The 24,645-nt window shown below is 52.1% G+C and overlaps 1 protein-coding gene across 2 annotated transcripts in view; it reads right to left on the bottom strand.

Annotated features, from left to right (window-relative positions):
* Positions 1-3,633: 3,633 nt before the first annotated feature.
* JDP2 (Jun dimerization protein 2) overlaps positions 3,634-24,645 on the bottom strand; it is a 40,650-nt gene continuing 19,638 nt past the window's right edge. For both annotated transcript variants that reach the window (XM_059914696.1, XM_059914697.1), the window contains exons 3-4: positions 12,891-12,995; positions 3,634-4,771 (exon numbers count right to left, since the gene is read on the bottom strand). In XM_059914696.1, coding sequence (XP_059770679.1) covers positions 4,586-4,771; positions 12,891-12,995 — 291 coding nt within the window. In that variant the 3' untranslated portion in view covers positions 3,634-4,585. The remainder of the gene's footprint in view (positions 4,772-12,890; positions 12,996-24,645) is intronic.

The following is a 24,645-nucleotide window of genomic DNA, read 5'->3' as shown; positions in this document are numbered from 1 at the left end:
GTAGAGGGTAGGGACCAGGACCCACTGAAGTGGTACAGATAAACACTCCCCAAGGTGCCCTCACCCCGGGGTACCCTCACCACCAGGCACACGGCTTATTAACTGGAAGGGCCAGCTAAACAATCCACACGCTTTGAATCATCTTTCTCTCCCTCAAGGCATGCAATTAAATTTGCATAAATTCAAAGAGCGTATGCTGCAACTCTATCGTAATTTCAGATTTTGTTTTATTTCCCGAGTTTACCAAGGAAAGAATGGAAAAACAAAACCTTCTATTTGTGTTGTTTGTGGCTTGTTCTTTTTATTAGGAAATATACCAAGCATACAGAGAAGTGTGAAGAAGATAACCCGCGTCTGTGTGCATATCCCTCACCTCTGACAAATTCTAAGATTATTCTACATTTGATTCAGATTTTTAAGAATAAATGAAATGTTACACATACAGTTGAAACCCAGTGTCCTCTTTAGCCTTGCAGATACCATCCCCAAACCCCTTCCTCCCCACCCCCCAGGAGTAATTCCCTATTACTTATTTTGATGTTGATAGCATTCCTGTGCATGCTTTTGTACCTCTATTACCCAGATCTGTGTGTACCCGTAAACAATAAAGTATCAATTTCCATGTTTGGAAACATTGTATAAATGGTACACCGCATATATTCTTCTGCAACTTGCTCCCCGTCCTCCAGTTCGTGTGTTTCTGAGGTTTACTCACATTGATACCTGTAGCTCTGATTCATTCTTTTTAACTGCTGAGTAATACTCGATTTTATGAAAACACAATTTGTTTACCTGGTCTTCTGTTCATAGGTATTCAGGTTGTTTGCAACTTATCTTTATTAACAGACGAAGATTCAGTAAACGTGCTTGTACTTTTCCTTGTGCCCCTATGCCAGGGTTCCTCCAAGGTGTATCCTTAGGAGGGAAATTGCTAGGTCAAAGATGTGTAGCTTTAGTGTCACCGTTTATTGCCAAACTGCTTTACACAGTAGTCACACCAATTTCCCACTGGCAGTGTAGGTAAGTTCCCTTTAACCTGAATCCTGACCAATACATACTAGCCGCTGCCTCTCTGATTGCTAATGGGTCTTGTCCTTCTCGGGTTGCCCAGCTGATTCTCACAGCAACCCTGGGCAGATGTGGCACAAGTCTCATATATGACCACCTGGCAGGAGGGCACAAGGAAGCCCAGGGAGAGGATGATGAGCCCAACACAGCTGGCTGTGGCCGTTCAGGAGCCGAAAGAACCCAGGAGTCTTGGATCCCAGGCATCGCCACAGGAACCAGATACATGGCCAGAACACTAACTCTGCGGCTACTTTTAGAGAATAAAAGATATTCAAGTAATTAGTACTATGTGGTAAATAACAACCATCCACGCTAACAGAGGGCAAGATAATTACCATTTGGTGGAGCTTTGTATTTCACCAAACACTTTTACATGCATTCCATATTTGACCTTGACAACAACCCCATAAGAAAGACTTGGATTACTGTTCCTACTGTACAGATAAGGGGTTGGATTACTGTTCCTACTGTACAGATAAGAAAAGTGAGGCTCATGGCTGGTCAGTAGAAGATTGGATATTGAGCCTATTTGCCTTTAAAATACGTCTTCTGTATGTACACTTGGAGATGGGTGTCTGAGAGTTGGGAATCCTCAACCTGTGCCATCTCTCCTGGCCCTCTGCACACAAGTTCTCCCAGCAACTGAGGTCACACCACAAACACAGAGCATTTCCCCCAGGGTGAGGCCCAGGCCAGCTTTTTACACCTGGAGTCAGACTGTAAGAACATCCTGACTCTGTCACTCAAATGACTGTGATTTGGGGCAAGTTACCTCTTCTCTGTGCCTCAGTTTTCTCATCTGTAACATGGGAATGATGGCACCTACCTCCCGGTGGCTGCAGTAGCACATCTAACCTGTCAGGCACACAGAAAACATGTGAACATTAGCTCTTATGAGGCAGACTGTGACTGTGACTTCTGGCTTCCCACAGCAGGGAGCGGTGGTCCTGATGAGGAAAGGTGGGCCGCAGCATAGCACACGTCACTGATTCTGGGAGACAGCCCGTCCTCGGAGGCGAAGGAGGGCTCTGTCCTGGAGGTACAGGCTCGCGGCACCCAGCACAGGACCAGAGGAACCACAGCCAGGGGCAGGCGGTGGTCGTGCAGGAACGTCCACCAGGTCACATGAGGGGCCTGTAAGTCCACATCTTCACTTTTCTCAAGGCTTGGTAAATGTCAAAGGATTCCAGCCTGAGGGTTTGTCATGTGCCACCACAGCTGCCAGTGAGCTGACCAGGCACTGCTTCCAAGACAGGGCTCGGAGGGTGAGGGCTGGGCGTGGCGCACCAAGCGTGCTGGGTAGAGGGGACCTGAGATAAGGAAGTAAGGAACCAAAGGTGTATTAATGACCTATTCTTGGTTCCTGTCCATCCCAGGAGGACTCGTTCAAGATCTGAGAAGCAACCCAAGCTCACTGCTGTCCTTGACATGAAGGCTTACCATCAGCAACAGTTATCTAGCCCCAGGAATGGAGGAGAGAGAACACACAAGTATAAGGTAGGACAGTAGGGTTCAGCTCCTGGGTCTGCCTGTTTACAGCTGGGTGAACGTTAATCTTTGTAAGCCTCAGTTTGCACAACAGTACAATGGGACTGAAACACCCATCCCACCTGCCTCACAGAGCTGGAACATCAGATGAGGAACTTGCATGGAAGTGCCCTGTGAACCATCACATGCCACGTAAATGGCAGCTCTTGCCTATGACACTATGGTTCTTGCTCTTCGGGGGGGTGGGGTATTCATTCACACCATTTGCTCACATCACTGGTTCACTCCGTGACCATAGCACAGCCTGGAACTCTATCCAGCCCTCCCAGAAACTAGATCTGTAACCATGGCCTGATAGGCCTCCTGTTCTAATCAGGTGAGACATTCCGCCATCGGGAAAATCACACAGTCAGCTGGCCACAGGTGGGGAGAGTCATGGGCCTTTGGAAGCAGAGTTCAAACATCAGCTCTGCTCCTCACTAGCTGGGTGATCTTGGATGAGCCACTCACCCTCTCTGAGCCTCAGTTATTTTTAAAATGGGGGTAATGATGCCTATTTTGTGCTGTTGAGAGAAGTGAATGAGACTATATATGCTGGTCACCCAGTAAGTCCTCAACAAGGCACGTGTAAACTCCCTGGGCCTAGAATTCCTCATCTACAAATGGGGACAACCGCTGCTCCCTGATAAGGCTGCTGTGAAGATGAACAGAGACAGTGCACGGAGCACACACAGGATTTAGCTCATGACTGTCAGCTCCATAAGCGCAGGGCCTAGGTTTGTTTTATTCCCCAGGGACTACTCAGCCCCTTGTAGCGTACCTGGCACACACCCAGCTGGCACTCAGGAAACATCTGTTGAGTGAAGGAGCAAAGTAAGTACTGCAGACTTAACTTCTCTGAGCCTCGACTTCCTCGTCTATAAAATGGGCATGTAAATAACTTACCTGGGAGGGCTGTTGTGAAAACCAAGGGCCCACGGCAGATGCTCCAAACATTCTCTGACACTGCACACCGGGAGGTCACCAAGTGTGCCTTGCGCCCCATTCCCTAGGCAGACACCACAAGAGGCGGCTGGGTAAGTAAGAGTAACGTTTACTGAGCGATACAGGACTGAGTACTATGAAGGGTTTACCAGGATGGAAACGCACCCCACCCCCTCCCCGGACACCCCCCAACACCCAGAGACTACAGTACTTAGGAGTTACACACAACGGCCATAACTGCTGGATATCTGTTCGTAACAAACAAACCATAACATATTTATACTGTATCACATCGAGTGATTATAGAAATCCATATATATATTGCTTGTATAAAATCTTTTTTTTTTTGTAAAAAATATTAAAAAAAAAAAAAAAAAGAAAGTATAAAAAACATGTGCAGTTGAAAGCCCTGCCAGGACAGCCAGTCTGTAAACATTCAGTGAGTATGTGCTTTGGAAGGGCGCCCGCGCCTCGTGCCCACAGCAAACTCCAGCAGGGCCGGCGAGGGTGCACCCGGCTGCTACTTCCCAGCAAGGCCGCACTGGGCCCCGCATCTCGGCCCTCTCCGGCCTCGCATCAGGGTCAGGGGTCAGGCTGGGGCAGGCAGATGGCAGTGTTACTCAGTTCCATCCTCAGCCGTGTTTGGTTGTAACTCATGGCTTTTCCTGGCTGCTCGGAGGTCCCTGGGGTAGGTGGCCTGGCGGAGAGGCCGGAGAAGTGCCCAAGGCTGCCTGGCTGGGCGTCTCTCCGGCCTGGGTGCCTCTGTCCTGCCTCCTTTGAGCTGGGCCCCAGCAGGACAGCCCCACCCTCAAGTCTACTTTGGTCTCAGCGCTTGGTCCTTCTGGGTTTCGTCAGCCTGCTCTTCCCCTTATGTGGCTGATCTGAGTTTCACAAAAAAGCCCCACTAATTACTGGCTGTGCTGAGCCTTGTTGTAAAGTTTTTCATGCACCAAGGAAGGGCCCTCTGGTGCCCTCCTCCTCCTCCCTCTTGCCATCTCCTCCTCCTCCTCCTCTTCCTCCTCTTCCTCCTCCTCCCAGCCCACGGTCACTTCTTCTCTAGCTGCTCAAGCAGCGGGTTGCCTTCCGACTCGGGCGTCTTGACGCTGTCCGTCCGAACAATACAGGTGGGGCGATGCCGGTTCAGCATCAGAATGAGCTGCTGTCGCTCCTGCTTTAGCTCCTCAATCTGGGTCTTTAGCTCTGCGTTCATGAGTTCCAGCCGCTCGGATTCCTGCATGCCAAATAGAGACATGGCTTTAGGCTCTCACCGGGAACCAGCTCCGGGAAGAGACTCTCCCTCTGGGTAGGCACAGGGCACAGCAGGCTGGCGTTAGCCTGTTTTCTGTCTGCCAGGTTCCCACTAGAGGAAGCACAGAATCTGCTATTGAGTCCCCCGGGGTAACTGACTTTCTTTAGGCCATGCCTGTCACACCTGTGACACTGGCCCGTGTTGCTAGTGGGATGAACCCAGGTTATATCCTGGGGCCAGCCTGGCTCATGTCCCACCTCTCTTCCCCACTCAATCTACTCCAGCCACAGTGGCTTCCTTGCTGTTGCTCAAATATGCCAAATACTCTCCTGCCTCAGGGCCTTTGCACAAGAAACAAAGAGTGGGACAAAAATGGAGGCCAGTGGATCCAGAACAGATGCATGGAGGGTCCACGGAGGGGTTAAAGGTGGCCCACGATGGCAGTGCAATGGCAAGGTGCTTTATGTATGAGAAATGTATGTTGGGGATATATTGGCCTGTAGGATCCACAAGCCCAGTGTGGTCACGTAATTCCTCCTAAAACATGTGCTTCCTGGTTATTAGTCTATAATTATTTAAACAGCCTCTTCCTTATCCCCTGATATCTAGAATCTCTGCCCACTGGGAGGCAATCAATAGTCATCCTTCTGGATCCAAAATGTGGCTTTAAATAGACCGCAAGTGAGATTTCCAGAGAACTTCCAGCTCAGTTGGAGAGGCTCCAGGGCAAGGAAGCAACGTTGATTTGATTTAGGGGGGTTTACCTGTTCATGATGACAGGTGATGGGCGTACCAATTCAAGGCTCTGGGGGTCAACACAGGAGAATACAGAGGCGCCAGAATGATATTTCTTGGACTCTGTCTAAAAACTTATAACCAGTTTGGAGGTTGGAATTTACTCAAGGGCCAGCAAAGGTTGACCAGTGATTCTCAACTAGAAGCAATTTTTGCCTCCCAGGAGACATTTGACAGTATCTGGAGACATTTTTGGTTGTCACACTGGGAAGGGTGGGTGCCCTTGGAATCCAGTGGGTAGGGATCAGGGATGCCCCCAGATATCCTTCAATGCACAGGACCCCACAACAAGAACTATCAATCCAAAACGTCCACAGTGCCAAGGCCGGGCAACCTGCATCAGACCGAGCGTGGGCTGTGGCTGCGATGGGCTGAGTCGTCCCGCCGGGGGGCCCAGCCGGGCAGCCTCCCTCCGGGCTCTCCAGGGCCCCAGGCCTGCTGTCTTCCCCACGCCAGCCAGGCTGACTGAGTTCTTCCTTTTGCTCATCTCTGCGGAGGCAGCCCAGTGCTGGGGACTCAGAACTGCTGAGATGTACAGTCCTCATGACCAGACGCTGAGGGAGAACAGCCTCAAAGAAGGAAAAAGTGCGCAGGGGGAAAATATTAAAAGCCAGCTAGGGTGGTTTTGGATTCAGCCAGATAAAGCGTGACAGGGAGGCCGGCCTGGTCCATGGTTCTCCAAATTCCGAGAGAAGAGCATCGCTGAGGGCCAGGAGAGACCCCACGTGAAACCATGAGTCTGGGGCAGGTAGGTGCCCGTCTTAGCTGCCTGCTCACTGGGTCTATAACCTGGTGACCTTGGGAATGTCTCTGACCATCCGGTTCCCCCCAGTCAAGGTTTTAGCTCCAACTTCAAAGCCTCTGAGCCTCTTGCCTCCAGGAGTTTTGGTTCAATCCACCCACCCACAAGCGTGTGCTGAGAACCTGCTGTGTACAGTGAATGCTCTAGGGGGTCCAGAGGCCCATGAGCCCCTAACACGGATCTTGTGCAGCTTCCACTCTAAGGGGAAGAAGGATTTATAGACCAGGGCAGAGCTTATCATGTGTCCATCAGCCATCCAGGGTCTAGAAGACCATGAGAGAGTGGGCTAAATGGCCGATCTGACCTTAGGTTTGAAAAATGGGTTGACTCTGGTTGAGCAGAGAAAGTCGGTAGGAGTTGGGGGCATTTCAAGAAGCAAGCCCTGAGTGAACAAGGACACAGACATGGGAAAGCTTAAGATGTGTTTAGGAGATAAAAATCCTCCATTGTGACCATAGGTCACTTTAGGATATAGGAGGGTACAAAGCTGGGAAGGTGGATTTATAGCCAGACCCAGAAAAGCTGGTGGGGTTTGGAATCAAGAGTCAAGAGTAAGTTTCCTAACTTCCCTGAGCCTCAGTTATCTCATCTGTAAAAAGATGATGATCCTGGGGATTAAATGACTGCACATGGGAAAAGCATTTTGTAAACTGAAGGGTTAGGGAGGCTTAAGGAATTTTTACTTTAAGCCATGAGCAAGGGAGTATGAAGACAAGAAGGAGGAGAAGCAGAGAGGAGGCCACTTCCAAGAAAACTTGGCAGGTCTTGGAGACTGCCTGCATTTGCAGAATGGGCAGCTGGGAGGAGAGCTGCCTGTGAGCCTGGGGTGGGGGGTGTCCAAGGAAGCAGGGAGGTGGGAGTTGTTCTGGAGAGCAGTGGGGAGGGCAAGGAACGAGTTGGGTCGTACAGCGAATGGAAGTTACAATGGACATACAAGGGGCAGGGCCCAGCAGCCCTGCACACACATCCTCGTCCTTGAAAAGACTGCACGTCAAACCCACCTTACACGTGAACACCTGTATCGCACAAAAAGACCAAGTGGGTGTGTGGCGACTTGCTTCCCTGTGCATGTATCATAGGGATGGCATGATATTCTGCTGGTTTGAAAATGTATGGGTACCTCGTGGAATATCCTGACCTCTGACAGTCTGGCTATCAGACTGTAACTAACCGCTTTTTCATTTTATTTTCTTCTGTTTTATTAGTTGGTATTATGTATTTATTTAATGTGTAAGTGTAAGTTGAGCTCAAAGGAATTTTTTTTTTTAACCATGATTGTAGAAGTGGTTTGTGGTTTTAGAACAGCAATTACCTGATCTGTTTTCCTAATAAATTCAGGAACGTGGGCTAGGATCTTCGCACCTTAAGTATGAAATGAATAACTCTTCTTGCATTTTTGTTTATCGTTTTGCCTCTGGTAGATATTTACTGCCCTAGAGAAAATGAAACCATTTGTTGTTTCAGAATGGAATTAATGCAAGTGAAGGAGGTTCTGTCTCCTCCACGGTGGTCAGTGAAAGCACCAGAAAAAACACAGGGTGAGGGGGCTTCCCTGGTGGTGCAGTGGTTAAGAATCTGCCTGCCAATGCAGGGGACGCGGGTTCGAGCCCCGGTCCGGGAAGATCCCACATGCCGCGGAGCAACTAAGCCTGTGTGCCACAACTACTGAGCCTGTGCTCTAGAGCCCGTGAGCCACAACTACTGAGCCCGCGTGCCACAACTACTGAAGCCCGCACGCCTAGAGCCTGTGCTCCACAATAAGAGAAGCCACCGCAATGAGAAGCCCGTGCACAGCAATGAAGAGTAGCCACCACTCGCCGCAACTAGAGAAAGCCTGCGCGCAGCAACGAGGACCCAACGCAGCCTAAAATAAAAATTAATTAATTAATTAATTAAAAAACAAAAAACCCCCACAGGGTAAGAGGCTGGGCATCCTTCTGTGTGCCCTTGGACTAGTCACTCCCCTTCTCCGGACCTCATTTTCCCCCTTAAAATATAATGATTGGCCCAGGGGACTTTAAGCATTAAGATTCTCTGACTCTATTATTTTTAAAAGTTACCCTAATGCACTTAAAATAGGGCTCCACTTCCCAACTCTTTCTGTTAAAAAAAAAAAAAAAAGCCTGGTGCAGACTTCTGAGCCCAAAAGCCCTGTCTGAGTTAAAATCTTGACTCTGCCACTGGCCAGCTACACTGCTGTGAACAGGATTCCCAAGTCCCTGAGCCTGGGCACCTGAATAGAGTGCTGGGCCACAGAGGAAGCTCTGGGTTCCGGTCCTGACTCGGCCACTGTGTGACGCTGAGCAACTTTCATCCCTCTGAACCTCAGATGCCAGTCAGTGGAATGGGGCTGCCTTGCCCCCTCCAGAGTCCCTGTGACCATCAGGGAGAGAGTGGCTATGAAGAGCAAGGAACGCTGTGAGGGTGTGAGACTGTCACTGATGCCCACACCCAGGGAGCTGTGCCAGGCACAGCGGGGTTACAGAGGCCAGCTGTACAGCCGTGGGGAGCCAAGGGGCCGCTGCTCCCAAATGCAGGCAGCAGAGGGGGCCTGGGGCCTGCAGGGCGTGGATCTGACCCACACAAAGGCCTGCTTCCTTCAGGGCTTTGGCTGGTCCTGGCAGCTGAACTCTGAGAGGCTACAGGAATCTCCCAGGGTGGCTCTGAGTGTCCAGGGGTCAAGGATGGGAGGGTAACTTTTTACATTATACATATATGTGTGTATGCGTATGTATATATATGTGTGTGTGTGTGCACATACACATACATATACCTTTGTACCTCCGAGCCTTGACGTGTTAAAAATAAATTACAGAAATGCAAATCAAAACTACGATGAGGTATCACCTCACACCAGTCAGAATGGCCATCATCAAAAAAGCTACAAACAATAAATGCTGGAGAGGGTGTGGAGAAAAGGGAACCCTCTTGCACTGTTGGTGGGAATGTAAATTGATGCACCCACTATGGAGGACAGTATGGAGGTTCCTTAAAAAACTAAAAATAGAACTACCATACGACCCAGCAATCCCACTACTGGGCACATACCCTGAGAAAACCATAATTCAAAAAGAGTCATGTACCGCAATGTTCATTACAGCTCTATTTACAATAGCAAGGACATGGAAGCAACCTGAGTGTCCATCGACAGATGAATGGATAAAGAAGATGTGGCACATATATACAATGGACTATTACTCAGCCATAAAAAGAAACGAAATTGAGTGATTTGTAGTGAGGTGGATCGACCTAGAGTCTGTCATACAGAGTGAAGTAAGTCAGAAGGAGAAAAGCAAATACAGTATGCTAACACATATATATGGAATTAAAAAAAAAAAAAGGTTCTGAAGAACCTAGGGGCAGGACAGGAATAAAGATGCAGACGCAGAAAATGGACTTGAGGACACGGGTAGGGGGAAGGGGCAAGCTGGGACAAAGTGAGAGAGTGGCATGGACTTATATACACCACCAAACGTAAAATAGATAGCTAGTGGGAAGCAGCCGCATGGCACAGGGAGATCAGCTCCATGCTTTGTGTCCACCTAGACGGGTGGGATAGGGAGGGTGGGAGGGAGACGCAAGAGGGAGGGGATATGGGGATATATGTATATGTATAGCTGTTTCACTTTGTTGTACAGCAGAAACTAACACAACATTGGAAAGCAGTTATACTCCAATAAAGATGTTAAATAAATAAATAAATTACAAGAGAATCCCCCATGTCTTCGGGTACTGACTGTGCACACAGCCATCTGCCTTCATGCTCTAAACCTCACACCCGGACTCTGCTTCCAAGGCCAGAGGGGAGGAGGGGGGCGTGGGGACTTGAGCCCCGACAGACTTGCCGAAACCTCCCTCCTCGAGGCCTGCACTTCTCTTGGTCCACAGCTGCCTGCTCCTCTCACCAGGACAGCACCACCGCCACATGACCGGTCTTCCCACTCTACTCTCAGCTCCCCATTCCGTGCCCCACGCTGCAGCCACAGCGACAGGGTGTATCTCTCTCCTTCCGAAACCCTCCCATGGCTCTCCATGACCAACACACTTCATCATCCTAACAGGGACACGTGAGAGAGTGAAAGAATGTGCCATTAATAATCAGGCCAGGCCAACAGGCACAAACCGGGATTGCCCCAGACAACCCAGCACAGGGATTACCCGACAGGTGAAGGCTCTGGGGCCCTATTCTCTCCATGGACTGTACACTCCAGCTACACTGGTATTCTTTTCACTCCCTTCACCACATCCTTAAACAACACCTCTTGCCTCTGGCCTTTGCTTTGGCTGTTCGTGGTGACTGACCCCTCCAGCCCTGTCCTTCCACGCGTTGGCCCCTGCTCCTGTCTTATGTCTCAATCAGCAGTCTTTCCGCAGCCTAGACTCAGACAGGGCCCCTGCGTCTGTGCTCACAGCCCGCCGCGCTTGCCCAACCTAACGCTCAGCACATATCCCATCCCTGTTTCCTGCCTGCCACCCCACTGCAGCCATGGCCTGCGGACCCACTGTGTGGCGGGCACTCACTCAGCGCTAAGGATGGACAGACGGGTCAGCGAACGCATGGGTGAGTCCCGGCTCCACCGCACACTAGCAGTGTGACCTCAGGCAAGTAACCTGACTCTCTGCGCTACGGGTCCGTGTCTAAAATGGGGATCATCAATGTCTAGCTCAGTGGAATGTTATAAGATTAAACGAGATACGGGAAATGCCTGGCACACAGTAGGTGCTCAGCCGGTGTTACTGGAATGTGCGGAGCAGCTAGCCCCGCTCACTTGGCGCTGACCATTCGCTGCACTAGTGTGTTACTGGTGTGCGTTCACTTGGCCCTTCTTGCCTGCTGGCTGGCTGACAGGCCTTTGAAGGCGGGGATGGGATGGGAGACTTCTCTGTTCCCTGCTATGTCTCGCCCAACTCCACAGGCACTCAGGGCTGGAAATGAGGGGTGTGACACTCCATCTATCTTAAAGGCCTATGTGAGACCCAGGTCTTAGAAATTTCTTGAAAACTTTCCGCCTGGTGTTGGTCCACCATCTCTTCCCAAGGGGCTCTCAGCTCCAGGAGTCTAACTCCGCCTCCACTGACCTTTCCCCTGCCCTAGACGCTCACAGCCGGAGGGGTACACACAGCCCCACGGTGTTGGCACCCATGATCTCAGATTTGCTCTCTACTTGTTGCAAGCATGAGAAGAGACCCACAGATCCCCAGTCTCAGAGAAAACCCGGGCCAGCCCGGCCTTGTCTCTCCAGCTCCCACAGGAGGGACCACGACTGGTCCCTTCCTGTGTGCCCCCAGCGTACCTAGCACAGGGCTGGGCACTCAGTACATGCTTAAAACGACTTGTCCACAAATCAATGAACGAGCAAAAGAATGAAGGAACGAAGGAATGAACAAACCCACGAATGAATGAATGAGAGCCAGCAGGGCAGAGTGCTGAGGATGGTTGCTTTGAAGTTAGCCTCAGGCCGCATCTCAGTTCTACCGCTTAGTTGCTGAGGGACCTGGGCAAGTTACTTAACTCCCCGTGCTTTCCTTAGTGTCCCCATCTGCAGACAGAATAATGCAGGCCCCTACCTCATACAGTTATTATGCCAATAAAATGAGATAATATGTACACTGCGCTTTGCACAGGGCCCCGCTTTACAAATGTTAGCAACTAGTGTTAACGGTTGCACGCTGTAGAAGGGAGCCTGACCTGTGATGTTATTATTCTATGGTGTTACTATTGTTATTTAGAAATCAACAAGGGATTGGGGGTGGGGAGGCTGGAGACCACCGGCTTGGACTAATTAGCTTTCTGGTCATGTCCCTTCACAGCCATCTACCGTTTTTGAGGAGCAGGGAAGGCCTAAGGGGCAGGAGAAGGAGCAAACGCCTATTTGGCACATTCCAAATGAAAGGGCAGGGATGTGCTCCGAGGGCCACGAGGCAAGGCGGCCCTCCACTGGCCTTGGCACGCAGAGCCAACCTCTGGTCCCAGAGGCAACAGCCAAGAGCTCAGGGGTCAGCTTCAGTGGGGCTGAGGCCAGGCAGATGGGAGGCAGAGCCAGAAGAGCCTCCTCCATGTGAGGGAGGAGCTTTTCTCTGCCCCATCGCTACGCCCACTGCCCACATGCAGGGAGCTCTCACTGACTTCATTTGCACCCGCGCCAGACAACTCTGGTAGCCCTCAGCGCACCAGCATGGGTAGTGCCAGTTCTAGGCCCTCTGGGCCCATCAGCACCGAGGGTCTAACCTCAGTTAGAGGCGGGGAACTTGGCTCCTCCCACCTTCTCTGGCTGTCCAGGGATCTGGGTGGGCTGGAACGGCTGCAGGCTGCCCCTGGGCGTCTTGGCTCAGGGAGGGGGCATCGGAGAGAAGGCAGGGAAGGCAGAGGGGTCGAGGCCAGTTGGGCAGATGCCAGCAAGTACACATTGATTCTGCAGGCATTCGATGGCCTCTCCCGGTCCATAAGCACACTAGCCACTAAAGGACAAGGCCGGGGTCCCCCCTGGCCACTGCCCTGCTCACCCGCTGCAGAAATTCCGTCCGTTCCTTCTTCTTGTTCCGGCATCGGGCGGCCGCGACTTTGTTCTTCTCCCGACGCCTTTTCCTTCGCTCTTCTTCCTCGTCTAGCTGTGAGGGCAAAGAGCCACGGATGAGACACTGAGGCAGGCCTGGCGTACAGCCTCCCTCCTCACGCTCAGACCGGCAGACGGACAACTTAACCCACATCTCGCCGTCAGTGAGCCGCACTGCCAGCCCACTGGCCTCTCGGCGGGCGGGATGGCAGCGTTTCCCAGCCGGCCCGAGGATGCTCTCGGAGTAGGTGGGTATCCCTGGGAGAAGTCAGTGCCCCAGGAGGGCAGGGCCACCTGGGTTCTGCCAGAGTTCAGGAGGCCCAGAGCCTGGCGCTCTCCTCACACAGAGGTGACACCCCATGGGCGGTGGCGGTCTGTTCTCTTGCCCGGCCCAAGCCCTCTGGGCACTATTTTCCAGGTCAGTGGCTCCCCGGCACTTCCTTTCAAAACACCTTGGGCATGAGTGTTGATTTCACCTTCTGCCCCCACCCACTGTCACCTCCCTGAGGTATTCTGTCCTCCCCCTCGGTCCTTCCTCAGGTCTATCTCCTGGTGATGGAAAAACCTCCCCAGCCCCCTCACCTGGGTTCATCCTTCTCTCTGCCTCTGCATGTTCTTCCCCCAGGACACCCACTTGCATCCCAGGATCCCATGGGCTCCTTAAAGTGCCCTGCTCGGGACATAGGCAGAGGGGCCTTCGGAGTCTCCAGGCTTGCTTCTCCCCGAGACACACTAGGAAATTTACCATGCTTGAAACAGGGCCCATGGAATGGGAAGGAGAAGGCTCACTGCCCACCAACACGGACTTTCAAAGCCGCAGTTATTGTTGTTTCATTAATAATAACAAGAGCTGCCATTTGTTGCCTACTTTGCTAAATGCTTTAAACACAGGTCATGTAATCCTTACAAAGTCTGATGAGGAAGGTACTATGACTGCCCCATCTCACAGATGGTGAGACTGAGGCTCAACAGCTCAGTTTGCCCAAGGCCCTACAGCAAGGAAACGGTAGAGTCAGGCTTCCAACTCAAGATTTCTCTGACTTCAGCCTTCCTGCTCTTGACCACAGCCCCAGCCCATTAGGATCACTTTGACGTGATGCCTCTCACTGTCCATTACCCACCAGGAGACCCTGGAGGATACACAGGACCAGCCGGGCTGGGAACGGCCTAGAGTCCGAGGCCACTGGAGAAATGTTGCGTTGCCAACTCTCTCACTTCTGGAGCCAGTTGCGGGTGCTTCTGGCAGCCTGAGGCCTGGAACAAGGTCTCAGCCGAAAGGGCTTCAGGCCAGGAAAATAAACAGCCTCTCTGCCTGCACTCCCGGCATGCTCTAGGAGCTCGAGACCGAGGGTCTGGGCTGGAGACCAGCACCCACGGCCCTCAGCACAGGCCCTGGCAGGGCAGCCCCTTCTCCTTCACCACCTTGGAGCTTCTCCCTGACCCACTCCCACCCTGCCTAGGAGGCTGGCTGGAGAGGCGCCTTGTCAACACGGCCGCACCCAAGCACCTCCCAGCCCCTTGGCCTCCTTTGAAACAGAACCAGAAGTGACAGCTCCTCTGGCTGACCCGCATCTGGGGAAACAGAAACCCGGACAAAGTTGATTTCACCCAACCTCTACCTCACCCCCAACAAGGCCAAGGTAACCGTGACGACAGGCAGAGGGAAGGAACTGGAGGAAGTGGCTGGCAGTGCAATCTCCCCTCGGCCAAGAGGGTTTGCCCACAAACTGCCAAGGTGATGTGTGCAACCTGGGCCCTGCCAGGCTCACGGGGTTCTGGGGTTCTGGCAGAGCCGCCGTTTCCTAGGAGACACAACCTCTGTCCTCCAAGACCTACCTCCCCACCCCACCCCTGCGCAGGGCCCCATCCTACATAAAGCTGGAAGCCAACGGAAGCTGCGCTAGCAGCAGATGCAAAGAGGCTCAGTGCTGGAAGTTTAAGAGATCAACTGGGCCAGGATGACACCCAGATGGGGGGCTGCTCCACCCTCCCTCTGCAGCTGCATCAATTCCCTCCTGCCATTACTCTCGACTCCAAACGTCTCACCCTTCTCCAAGCCAGCCAGGCCCTCCTGAGATGACCTTCCTTTCCTATTTGTAAACTCTTACAACCCTCAAGAGCAAATGCCACCTCCTCCAGGAAGTCTCCTTTGACTCCCCAGATAGAATTAACTGCTTTTTCTATGCTGCTACAGCACTTTGAGTTCCCCGCTGTAAGAGTCTCTATCACACCCCACGGTAATTCTCTGCTTATGTAGTAGCTGCCTTCCCTGCTAATCTGGAGAATGGGGGACCTGGGTATCCCCAGCACCTGGAATAACATGGCACTGAGTAGGGGCACAGCAAATGTTAGTCAAATGAATGAATGGAATAAAAGATTCAAGAGAAACATGCCACAGGTTTGGATACTATAATTATAAAAGTGATTTATTGCCTACATTTGCATCTGCATAACCTTTTCTCCAGTGCTTATAAGGAACTGTCTCTACCAGGGATGGCCTCTTCTCTCTGTCTGCAGGAGGCCAGCAAACCTTGGGGATTGGGTGCTGCCTTCCCCAGACGCATATTGGCCAAAGATGGAGTCAAGATTCAGGGTGCAGGGACTTCCCTGGTGGCGCAGTGGTTAAGAACCCACCTGCTGATGCAGGGGACACGGGTTCGAGCCCTGGTCCGGGAAGATCCCACATGCCGCGGAGCAACTAAGCCCATGCGCCACAACTACTGAGCTTGTGCTCTAGGGCCCGTGAGCCACAACTACTGAGCCCGTGTGCCACAATTACTGAAGCCCACGCACCTAGAGCCCGTGCTCCGCAACAAAGAGAAGCCACTGCGATGAGAAGCCCGCGCACCACAATGAAGAGTAGCCCCCGCTTGCCACAACTAGAGAAAGCCCGCGTGCAGCAACGAAGACCCAACGCAGCCAAATAAGAAAAAAAAAAAAAAAAATTCAGGGTGCAGGCCACCGATGGCTGTGGTGGGTGCACAAACCCAAGCAGGCCCTGGAAGGATCCAGGCTGTGCACTTAAGCCTAAAGCCCCCAGCACCACAGCACCACCGGCTTCCAAGTCCATCCCTGGGCCTTTCCTGTACCCATGCCTTGGCTAATATCTCCCAATAAAGCAAGAAATGGCCCCAAAGCCCCATCGTCACACTTTCCCCTTTGAAACTGTGCTGCCTCTCCCCCAAATCCCCCTGCTGCTATTTAAGAGCCTCCCACAGGGCACATAGAAAACGGATGCTGAGGTCCTGCTGGAAATAAGACAGAGGTTGGGCAGTGCCCTTGGCCTTCTCCATCCCCACGGGCTCACTCTGGCTCCTTTCGCTGGGCCTGCATGGTCTGCCTCCTCTGACTGGAGCTGTTTGGAGACTGGCGCAGCCCTCCCCCAGGCCTTTGTTCATCCCCAGAGTTGAGGCTGCTGCCTTCTCCTTGATGCTCCCCGGATTCTCTGAAGCATTTGGTCCCGCGTGGGTGAGAGACAGCAGGGTGTTTTCACCACCCACAGCTCAGACATCTAAAACCGGAACCCCAAATGGGAGATATGACTTTTTCTGCAGATACAGAGGGAAGATCCAGCATGTTTGAAGAAGAGGCAGCTTGAGGCTCAAGACATTTAAAAACCATGAGATGGGGGCAGGGGTGGAGTAAGCATATCATTCCCTCTTCTCAAACTGGGTCCTGGCTCTGTTTATCCCCAATTCCCAGGAAGGCCCAAGGACAAAGCTGTCTGTGTGCTGGCAGTGAGGGGGGCCCCTGCACCACCCTTCACATTGGAGGGACAGACCTGGGGATCCACGGCCAAGGGTGCCCTCCTGTTGAGCAGTCCCTCCTCAGAGAGCCTGTTCCCAAGCCCCTGCTGAGGGCCAGCACGACCCCAGCCCCTGGCCCAGCTGACTGGACGAGGTGTGAGCGGCTGACCCAAGCTGGGCTGTATTCACCAACTAGAAATTTGAAACTGAACTGCTGGACTGGGAGGCATACAGGCTAGACAACCAATTTCAACCCAGAGAAGCAGAAATATCAGGCTGCTGATGTGTGGAGGTGAGCAGAGATCACGCGGCAAGAGAGAAACAAACGCTCAGCTATAGGAGGGAGTAGGACAAAGAGAGGGAACGGGTGACAGAGAGAGAAGCAGGGCCTGGATAGGGTGTGGTGAGCAAGGTGCCCAGGGCACACATTTCAGGAGGCGCTCACTCTGGGGCTTGTGCCAGGGCAGGGTCAGCACCCGAGGGTGGGTGCCTCCTTAAATGCCGTGCCCTGGGCATCTGGCTTGCCTCACCCTGTCTAGATCCCGAGAGATGGAGGGAGCTCCAGAGAGAGAAAGGTAAAGACAGAGACAGAGAGGAGAGACAGAGGAACGGAGAGACAGAGGAACAGGGAGACAAAGGTGGGTGGAGAGAGACAGAGGGAATGAGGCAGTGCCACAGAGAGAGAAACACAGGGACATAGCCACAGAGAGAGAAACACAGGGACATGGCCACAGGCCGATGGTACAGACAGAGGGACAGACAGAAACTCTCTTGGTCTTCCTGATTCCACCCCTGGAGAGGCCTGACTATGCTTCGTCTCCGTGGGGTCCATGATGGGTACACCTGAATCTACCCTGGAAATTCCTCCTTTGGCCTGAAGGGAGCTGGAGAAGGTTTCTGCCTCTTGCCACTGAAAGATGCCTGGGACACCAGGGTCCCACCCTTGTGAAGTCAGGTGATGCAGAAGGTGATCCCCAGTAATCCGGGGGAGAAGGCCTACCCAGGAGCAATGCTTCTAGAACAGCTGGGAAAGTGGCAGAGCCTGGATGCAGAAGAGCCCTTGAACAAACAGAGGTGAGTCACCTCAGCAGGTAGAAAATCCCGGGTATCAGGGGTCCCAGGGGGTTAAATGGTCTCAGTAAACCAGTCAGGACAGGCCTATTATCTTCCTCACTTTCACAGATGAGGAAACTAAAGATATCAAGGCTGTCCAGAAGGTCAGTGACAGCTTTGAATCCAGGCCTTTTGGCCCCAGGGCCTGAGTGTCTTCTGCTCTTGGAAGGGCAGATGGCCTAGGTAACAAGTCCCCCACCCTTTCAGCTCCAGCCTGATGATGGGACCGTAAAGCAGCAGCAGAAGCGTCTGACTCTGAGGACGATGACCGTTTTGTTTTTTCCTACCTGGGTATTTTTAAATAAAAAATATTTTTTGCACAGTTAACATTAAATGTGTAGCGCTGAAAGCAGGAGGGGGGCCTCCCCTCACCCTGGTCATGTTTCTCAGGCCCCGTCTGCCAGCCACGTGGCTCTCACACGGTGGCAACAGTCACCCAGATGTGATTTTGAATTCTGACATTTCATAAGCATTTCCAAATATGTATCTTGCGAGACCCACAAAAAGACAGGATGAGAAAGAGCAATGACACTTTTTAACCCCAGGCACTGCAAATACAGAAACTCTCACATGGACAAAGCAATAGAGAAAAGCTCAATAAAGCAGGTGACAAGCAGAAATAGAGAGGGGGAAAAAAACCAAATCAAACCCCCAGCACTAAGCAGAGTAGTGAAGGTCTGAGAGGCTTGTTCAGACTAAGAACTGTCTCACAGGCAGAGAGAAGCAGGTTTATCTGAGACTCAGGGCATCAGAGTCGTCAGCATGAACTTTGGGGTCTAAGAGGCCTGGGTCGCCCCCAGCAGCTCTGCTGTGTGCTTCTGGGCAAGTCACTCAGCCTCTCTGAGCCTCTGTCCCTCACTTGTACAAGGAAGGCACTGAGCCCTGCTGCACAGGGTCGTCATGAGGACTAAGTCCCAGCCCAGAGCCTGGGATCCAGGAAGGGCTCTGAAAATGCCAGCTTCCCTGCCTGTCTTCCCAGGTGAGGCCAGTGCTGCCCGGGGCCCACCCAGCCTCCCGCACAGGCAGAATCTGGCATAAAAGGAGACCTGGGGGGCAGGTGCAGAGTGGAGGTGCTTCAGGGCACGCGAGCTGTCAATGGGCAGGCCTGGAGTGACTGCCCTGCTGCCCAAATCTAGCCCTGGCCACGCCCACTGGGGGCCCTCCCCCCTGCATGGAGGAGCCACATTTCAACACCAGGGACCCACGAGCACCCTGGGAAGTAAACACCCAGATACCAAACATACCAGACATTCTCCCACATAAGCACGGCTGCTCAGAGCCAGGGGCTGCGGTCCCTCCCCACCCCCTGCCTCCACCACCCTACCCTTCAGACATCAACAAAGTGGGCCAGTCCAGGGGCAAGACCTCGGCCAGGCCGGCCAGCCTGGGCCCACAGTCCCCTCTGCCTCCTGCCACCCCTGCAGGGAGGAATGAGGAAACGCCAGGGGCCCTTGTCCATCCAGCACCCGTGCTGACCCCCTGCAGCCCGCAGGGCCCAGGCCCTCCCCCCAGTATCTCTCCTGGGGCTGCGTCGTTGGAGATTCCACCCTCCGCTCGGTCCCATCCTCTCCAGCCAGGCCCTCTCACTCCGAACGGCCAAGGTATGGACCTCGGCTATGAAACACCGGACAGCTTTAGTGAACAGTGGGCCAGGCTGTAAGAAAATTCAGGACAAATGGTCAGTCAAAGGGCTGGCGTTGCAAACTCAAGCCACCCCCAGGAGCCAAGCAAGTCAAGGTTAGTGAGGGAGGATGGCTGGATGAGGGTCTGGCCCCCAGAAGGGACACCCCCCACTCGCCCCAAGGCAGAGAGGGCTCAGTGTGGCCAAATCTTCCAAGTTTTCAAGTCTAGCTGAAAATGTGAGCTTGTGGGTAAAATCTCCCCATTTTTAATGCTGGCAACGAATTCCATTTTGAAAAGAACGCTGCAGGAGCCAAACAAAACACATCTGTGGGCTGCCCCAGCCGTGGGCTACTAATTTATGATCCCTGGCAAGAGACAGACCCCGGCGGGGTTGGTCACCAGACAGCCGGTTCCAGTCACCGCACTGCCCCTTCTCTCTGACCTCGGGCCAATCAGCCCACCTCCGGTCCCGTGGCTCATCTTCAATAAACACAATGGCTCCCACTTCCCCTAACCTTCAAACATTTCTACAGGGTGGGTGCTAGGGGCCTCATTTTACAGGTGAGGAAGCAAGGTGAAGTGTCTGCCCAAGGCCACCAAGCTGGGGAAAAACAGGGATTCAGTTCCCATACATCACACTGCCTTCCAACACTGGGCCGGACCAAGAGCTCCCCAAACCCCAGCCAGCTCTGACTCCCTGGGGTTTCATTCGTGTGACCCTCAGGGGTCACGAGTGCAGCGTTGGCTTTACTGAGGGGAAAGGGAGGGCCGTGTGGGAAGGGGACTCTTGGCAACACCGAGGCCAAGATGAGGAAACCAAGGCCCAGGGGAGGGAGAGCTTGCTCCAAGGCTCACGCTGGAGGGCAGGGCCTGGGTCCTCACAGACAAGTCCAAGGGACACTGAGGGTCAGTCCCTGGGCCTCCTGGCTCCACCGACTGTGCATCGCACCCTCTTTCTGGAATTCTCTCCGCCCTGGATGCTCAACACTGACCTTGTGTGGTCTCCTACTTCTCCGACCTCTCCTTTCCTGTCTCTTGCCCGGGGCCCTCTATACATACTGCCTCCGGATCACCGTTTCCATCTGTGGTTTCAGCCACCACCTCTTCTCAAATGCCAAACAAATCTTTATTTTCAGACCAAAAGCTCCACTGCCAGCTGGACATTCAATCCAGATGTCCCTCAGCCCCTCAAAGTCTTTATCCTCAATTGGTGGCTTCATCTCTATTCTCCACCCCAGCTGGCACCACTGCCCAGTCATTCAAGGAGGCAGAAACTCAGGCCTCGCCCCTCACCTGTCCCTCTCCTTATCTCCAGTTTTGACCAGACAGGCCATCCAATTCTACATCCTAAATCTTCCTCAGATTTGCTCCCCACTCTCCATCTCCCCTGCCACTTTCCAGGCTCTCTCTCTTCTCACTGTCTCTGTCTCTGTTTCTCTCTGTCTCTCCACCTCTGTCTCCCTCTCCTGCATCACCTCCTAGGAGGCCTCCTGACCCTGCACAACCGTCCTCCATCGCAGCCATTGGAGGGAACTTTCTAAAATGCAAATCTGATCCAGTTATTGGCCTTCAGGGGGCTCCTCATTACCCTCAGGATAAAGCCCAAGCTCCTAATGTACCCAGCAAGGCTCCCCGTGACTGGGCCCCACCTGCCCTGGTCTCACCTCCTATCTATCCCTACCCTACACGCCATGTTCCTGCAACCTGGAGCCTCTATTATACCTCACACTTCCCTGGCCTCATGCCTTTGCCTCTGCTGTCCCCTTGGCTTACTCTCACGCTGTACCTTCAGCTCAAGCATCACCTCCTACAGGAAGTCCTCCCTGATTCTCATCCCCTCCAAGTTGGGGAGGTGTCCCTCTGCTCTGGGCTCTCATAGAACCTTGAGTTTATCCTGGCCTCTACTGTGCTATATACGAGCCTCGGTTTCTGCCCCCACTGAACTGGGAGTTCCATGAGGGCAAAGTCCATGTCTTATTGACTTTCTGTGTGCCCAGCACCTTGTAGAGTTTATGGCCATCAGTAGCACTCAATAAATGTTTGCTTAAGGGAGGCCTGATCCACAGAGCTGGTGACCTGGACAAGAAGCCAGGACTCCTGACTCCCAGTCCAGTGCCCTTTTCAACTGCTCCCAAAGCCAGGCTGTAATCCAACACTTTCACCTATGAACAAACCCACACATCTGGACGCCGTGTTCACTCAAAGCTCCAGCCCAGCCAACCACCAGGTGAAGGCTCTGAACAAGAGCTGGCAGAGGCAATGGTTCCACCTGCCAAGACGATGCACTCAGCTCTCCCGGCTGGGGGCACGCGCAGGTGGAGAAGCGATGGCTCAGTGCGCTGGGCCTCTGCAGGAAAGCGTGGCGAGCAGCAGGGCTGGAAACTAAGCTCCATCCTGAGGTTCCGGAACTAAGAAGACCTAGAGATCCTTGATTCCTGCTGCATCCGCAGGCCTGGGAACTCTAGTTCAGGGAAGGAGAGTGAGTCTGCCCAGGTCTCTGGGTCAGACAGCAGTGAGACCAACCAGAACACCACTGCTTTCTGGAAAGAAGCAGGGAACACCTCCTTTACCAACTGAAAGCCTGCCCCCACTCCCACTCTGGTTGCATTAGAGCCATGGGGGATCCGTCCAAACTGACCTGAGTGCTCACATCTCAGCAAGAGTAGCAACTCTGGACCTCGGCTCTCCCAACCCCTGCCCTCACGCCCGCGGTCCTCAGTAAATCCTTCTCCTGGATTAAGAGAACCCATAAAACAATAGGCTGCCCAAGGCTTGGGCCTGGTTTATATGCACAGAGTAGGAAAGGGCCATTCTCTCAGAAAGCAGTGGAGAACAGCCCATTTCCACTGCTAAGAAAAGGCAGCATTGTGTTTGGAACAAAGCCTGAAAAAGCCGGCTGGGCAGGGTGGCAGCCATCTGTGGACCGCCCTGCTGAGCAAAGAGCAAACACTGTTACTGCAAAAGTGAGGGGGAGGCCGGGAGACAGGAAAAATCACCTTGGCTCCAGCAGAAACGTAACATTGAAGAGAAAAGGGACAATGGTTGCCAGGATATCCTTCTGTGGACAAGAGCTATTTGAAGAATGATGGCTCTTTTTTGTTGAAATATGTCTATTACAGGCCCGTTTCATATTTATGGTTTAGGGAGGTTCGGTTTCCCACTAGGCAATCAATCAATTTTCTTGCCCAATTGACATTCACTTCAAAAAGATGAGAAAAGGAGAGAAATAGTGGCCTCCACAAGATTCTCCCCACCCCCAAAAGACTGGTAAGAAGCAGAATATATCTGTCAGGGAAAAATCCATTTTCTTCTCAAAAAGAGTTAACCATACAGTTGAAACTGGGTCTTTAACAACAGCAACAAGAAGAAGCAGTGTAGCATGCCTTGATTACACCAGGGCAAAAACAAAAAAAACCAAAAAATCAGTAACAACAACAAAAAAACAGAGACAAGAGCTCCTGCAAAATGACTGTCTACAATTAAATGAAAATGCAGTTGTTGAAAAGAATATTTATGAACAGGGCTGTTCTGAAAGTCCCGAGCTGGCCAAAAGAGAAGAACATTTCAAGAGCCATCATCCTATTAAAGCCTTGGAAGTCATTTGTCTTTCATCATGAAGGTGAAAAACAAGGTCCTTGGCTTAATTATTCTCCACCAACACGGTTCTGTTTAATCTGTATGCAGGGTGTGCAGCTGAAATACAGATTTCGGCCAATTTCTTTCAGGCACAAGGCACAGACAACAAATCGCTAAGCAGAATGGCGACCTCTACTTCAAGGGAACAGAACGCCAGCTAATAAGAATCCCACCCAGATGACAATGGTCAAAGGAACTCACGACCAGAGATGCCTGGCCTGGAGGATGGAAGGGTGATTTTCACCATGCGTGACTTATGCAATGAAATGGACGCAGCTAAAGTTCATGGTGGTGGGGGGGGGAAGGAGGGGTTTCACAGCACCCAGACAGATGAGGGGGGCAGAGAGCACCCCCCTGCCCCAGTTTTCAGACCAGAGCTGCCGAGACTCCGGGCCAGATTCAGCAAACGAAGGCTCCTTTGGCATCAGAACAGTTTATCTGATTCTCCCTTCTAAAACGATAAAGGAGCTGGCCTATTGACAAGCTCGGCTGCTTAATTAATTGTAAAGTCCCTTCGGGTGTGAATGCTGGCAGCAGGAGCATCTCAAGACCTGGAAATAACTGGTTTGGAAATGCTAAGGTGTTTGCAGACTCAGAGAGCAACCCTGCCTAACACAGATTCAGGTACCACATGATGGCATGCGGGTTGCTCCAGGAAGCTTGAGATAAGTTTGGAGAAAAATACGACTTTAGACCCTAGTAGCCATTCTCAGAGAGAATCATTGCCAGTCAGAGCTGGAAGGGACGTTCAGTTCTGAGAGCATCAGAATCCACTGGAGGGCTTATTACATCACAGATTTGGGGGGCTCTACCCTCTAGAGAGTCTGCTTTAGTAGGTTTAGGGTGAGACTCAAGAGTCTGTGCTCCTCACATGTTCCCAGATGCCAGCTGGTCTGTGCACCCGGCTTTGAATAGTGCTGATGTAAACCAGTGGACTTCAGATCGGTTTCAGCAGAAGTCTCTTCTTCAAAGGATACTGCAATATACTAAATAGATAAAGGTGGTATTTTATTAAGGGGCTCAAATTGTATCATATACTTATTATAGTCATTCAGTGAGAACAGTAAGATGTGGTTGATGCCAAATCTTTAACTCAGAGGTTATGAGGGACATTTGCAGGTTTCTGACAGCTTCAAGATCCAGATTATTCCTGTCTTATGTTTTCCCTGCACACACAGATCAGTAGTTACAAACGGTGTTTATGTGTATATATGTGTATACATATATACACATACACACACATATGTAAATAATGTTTTTTTCAGTTTGCCTTGCACTTTCAGGATGCTCATTAGTAAAGAGAAGTAGCAGAAAGAGCTTTGTTCTGAAATCTATGCAAAATAGATTAACCTGGCACCAGACGTCACCTTGGCAGCTCTCCAAAGTGTTAGATTTGATAACTAATAGGTATGAGCATGGGTGTGGATCTTGCTTTTTCTAAAAAACAGATTAGATAAAATTCTGCCTTAAAAATGAGACCCTGGGGGCTTCCCTGGTGGCGCAGTGGTTAAGAATCCGCCTGCCAGTGCAGGGGACACGGGTTTGAGCCCTGGTCCGGGAAGGATCCCACATGCTGCGGAACAACTA

The sequence above is a fragment of the Balaenoptera ricei genome, chromosome 2 (genome assembly GCF_028023285.1).
Source record: "Balaenoptera ricei isolate mBalRic1 chromosome 2, mBalRic1.hap2, whole genome shotgun sequence".
Taxonomy (NCBI): domain Eukaryota; kingdom Metazoa; phylum Chordata; class Mammalia; order Artiodactyla; family Balaenopteridae; genus Balaenoptera; species Balaenoptera ricei.
This window is presented reverse-complemented; position numbering and strand designations above follow the sequence as displayed.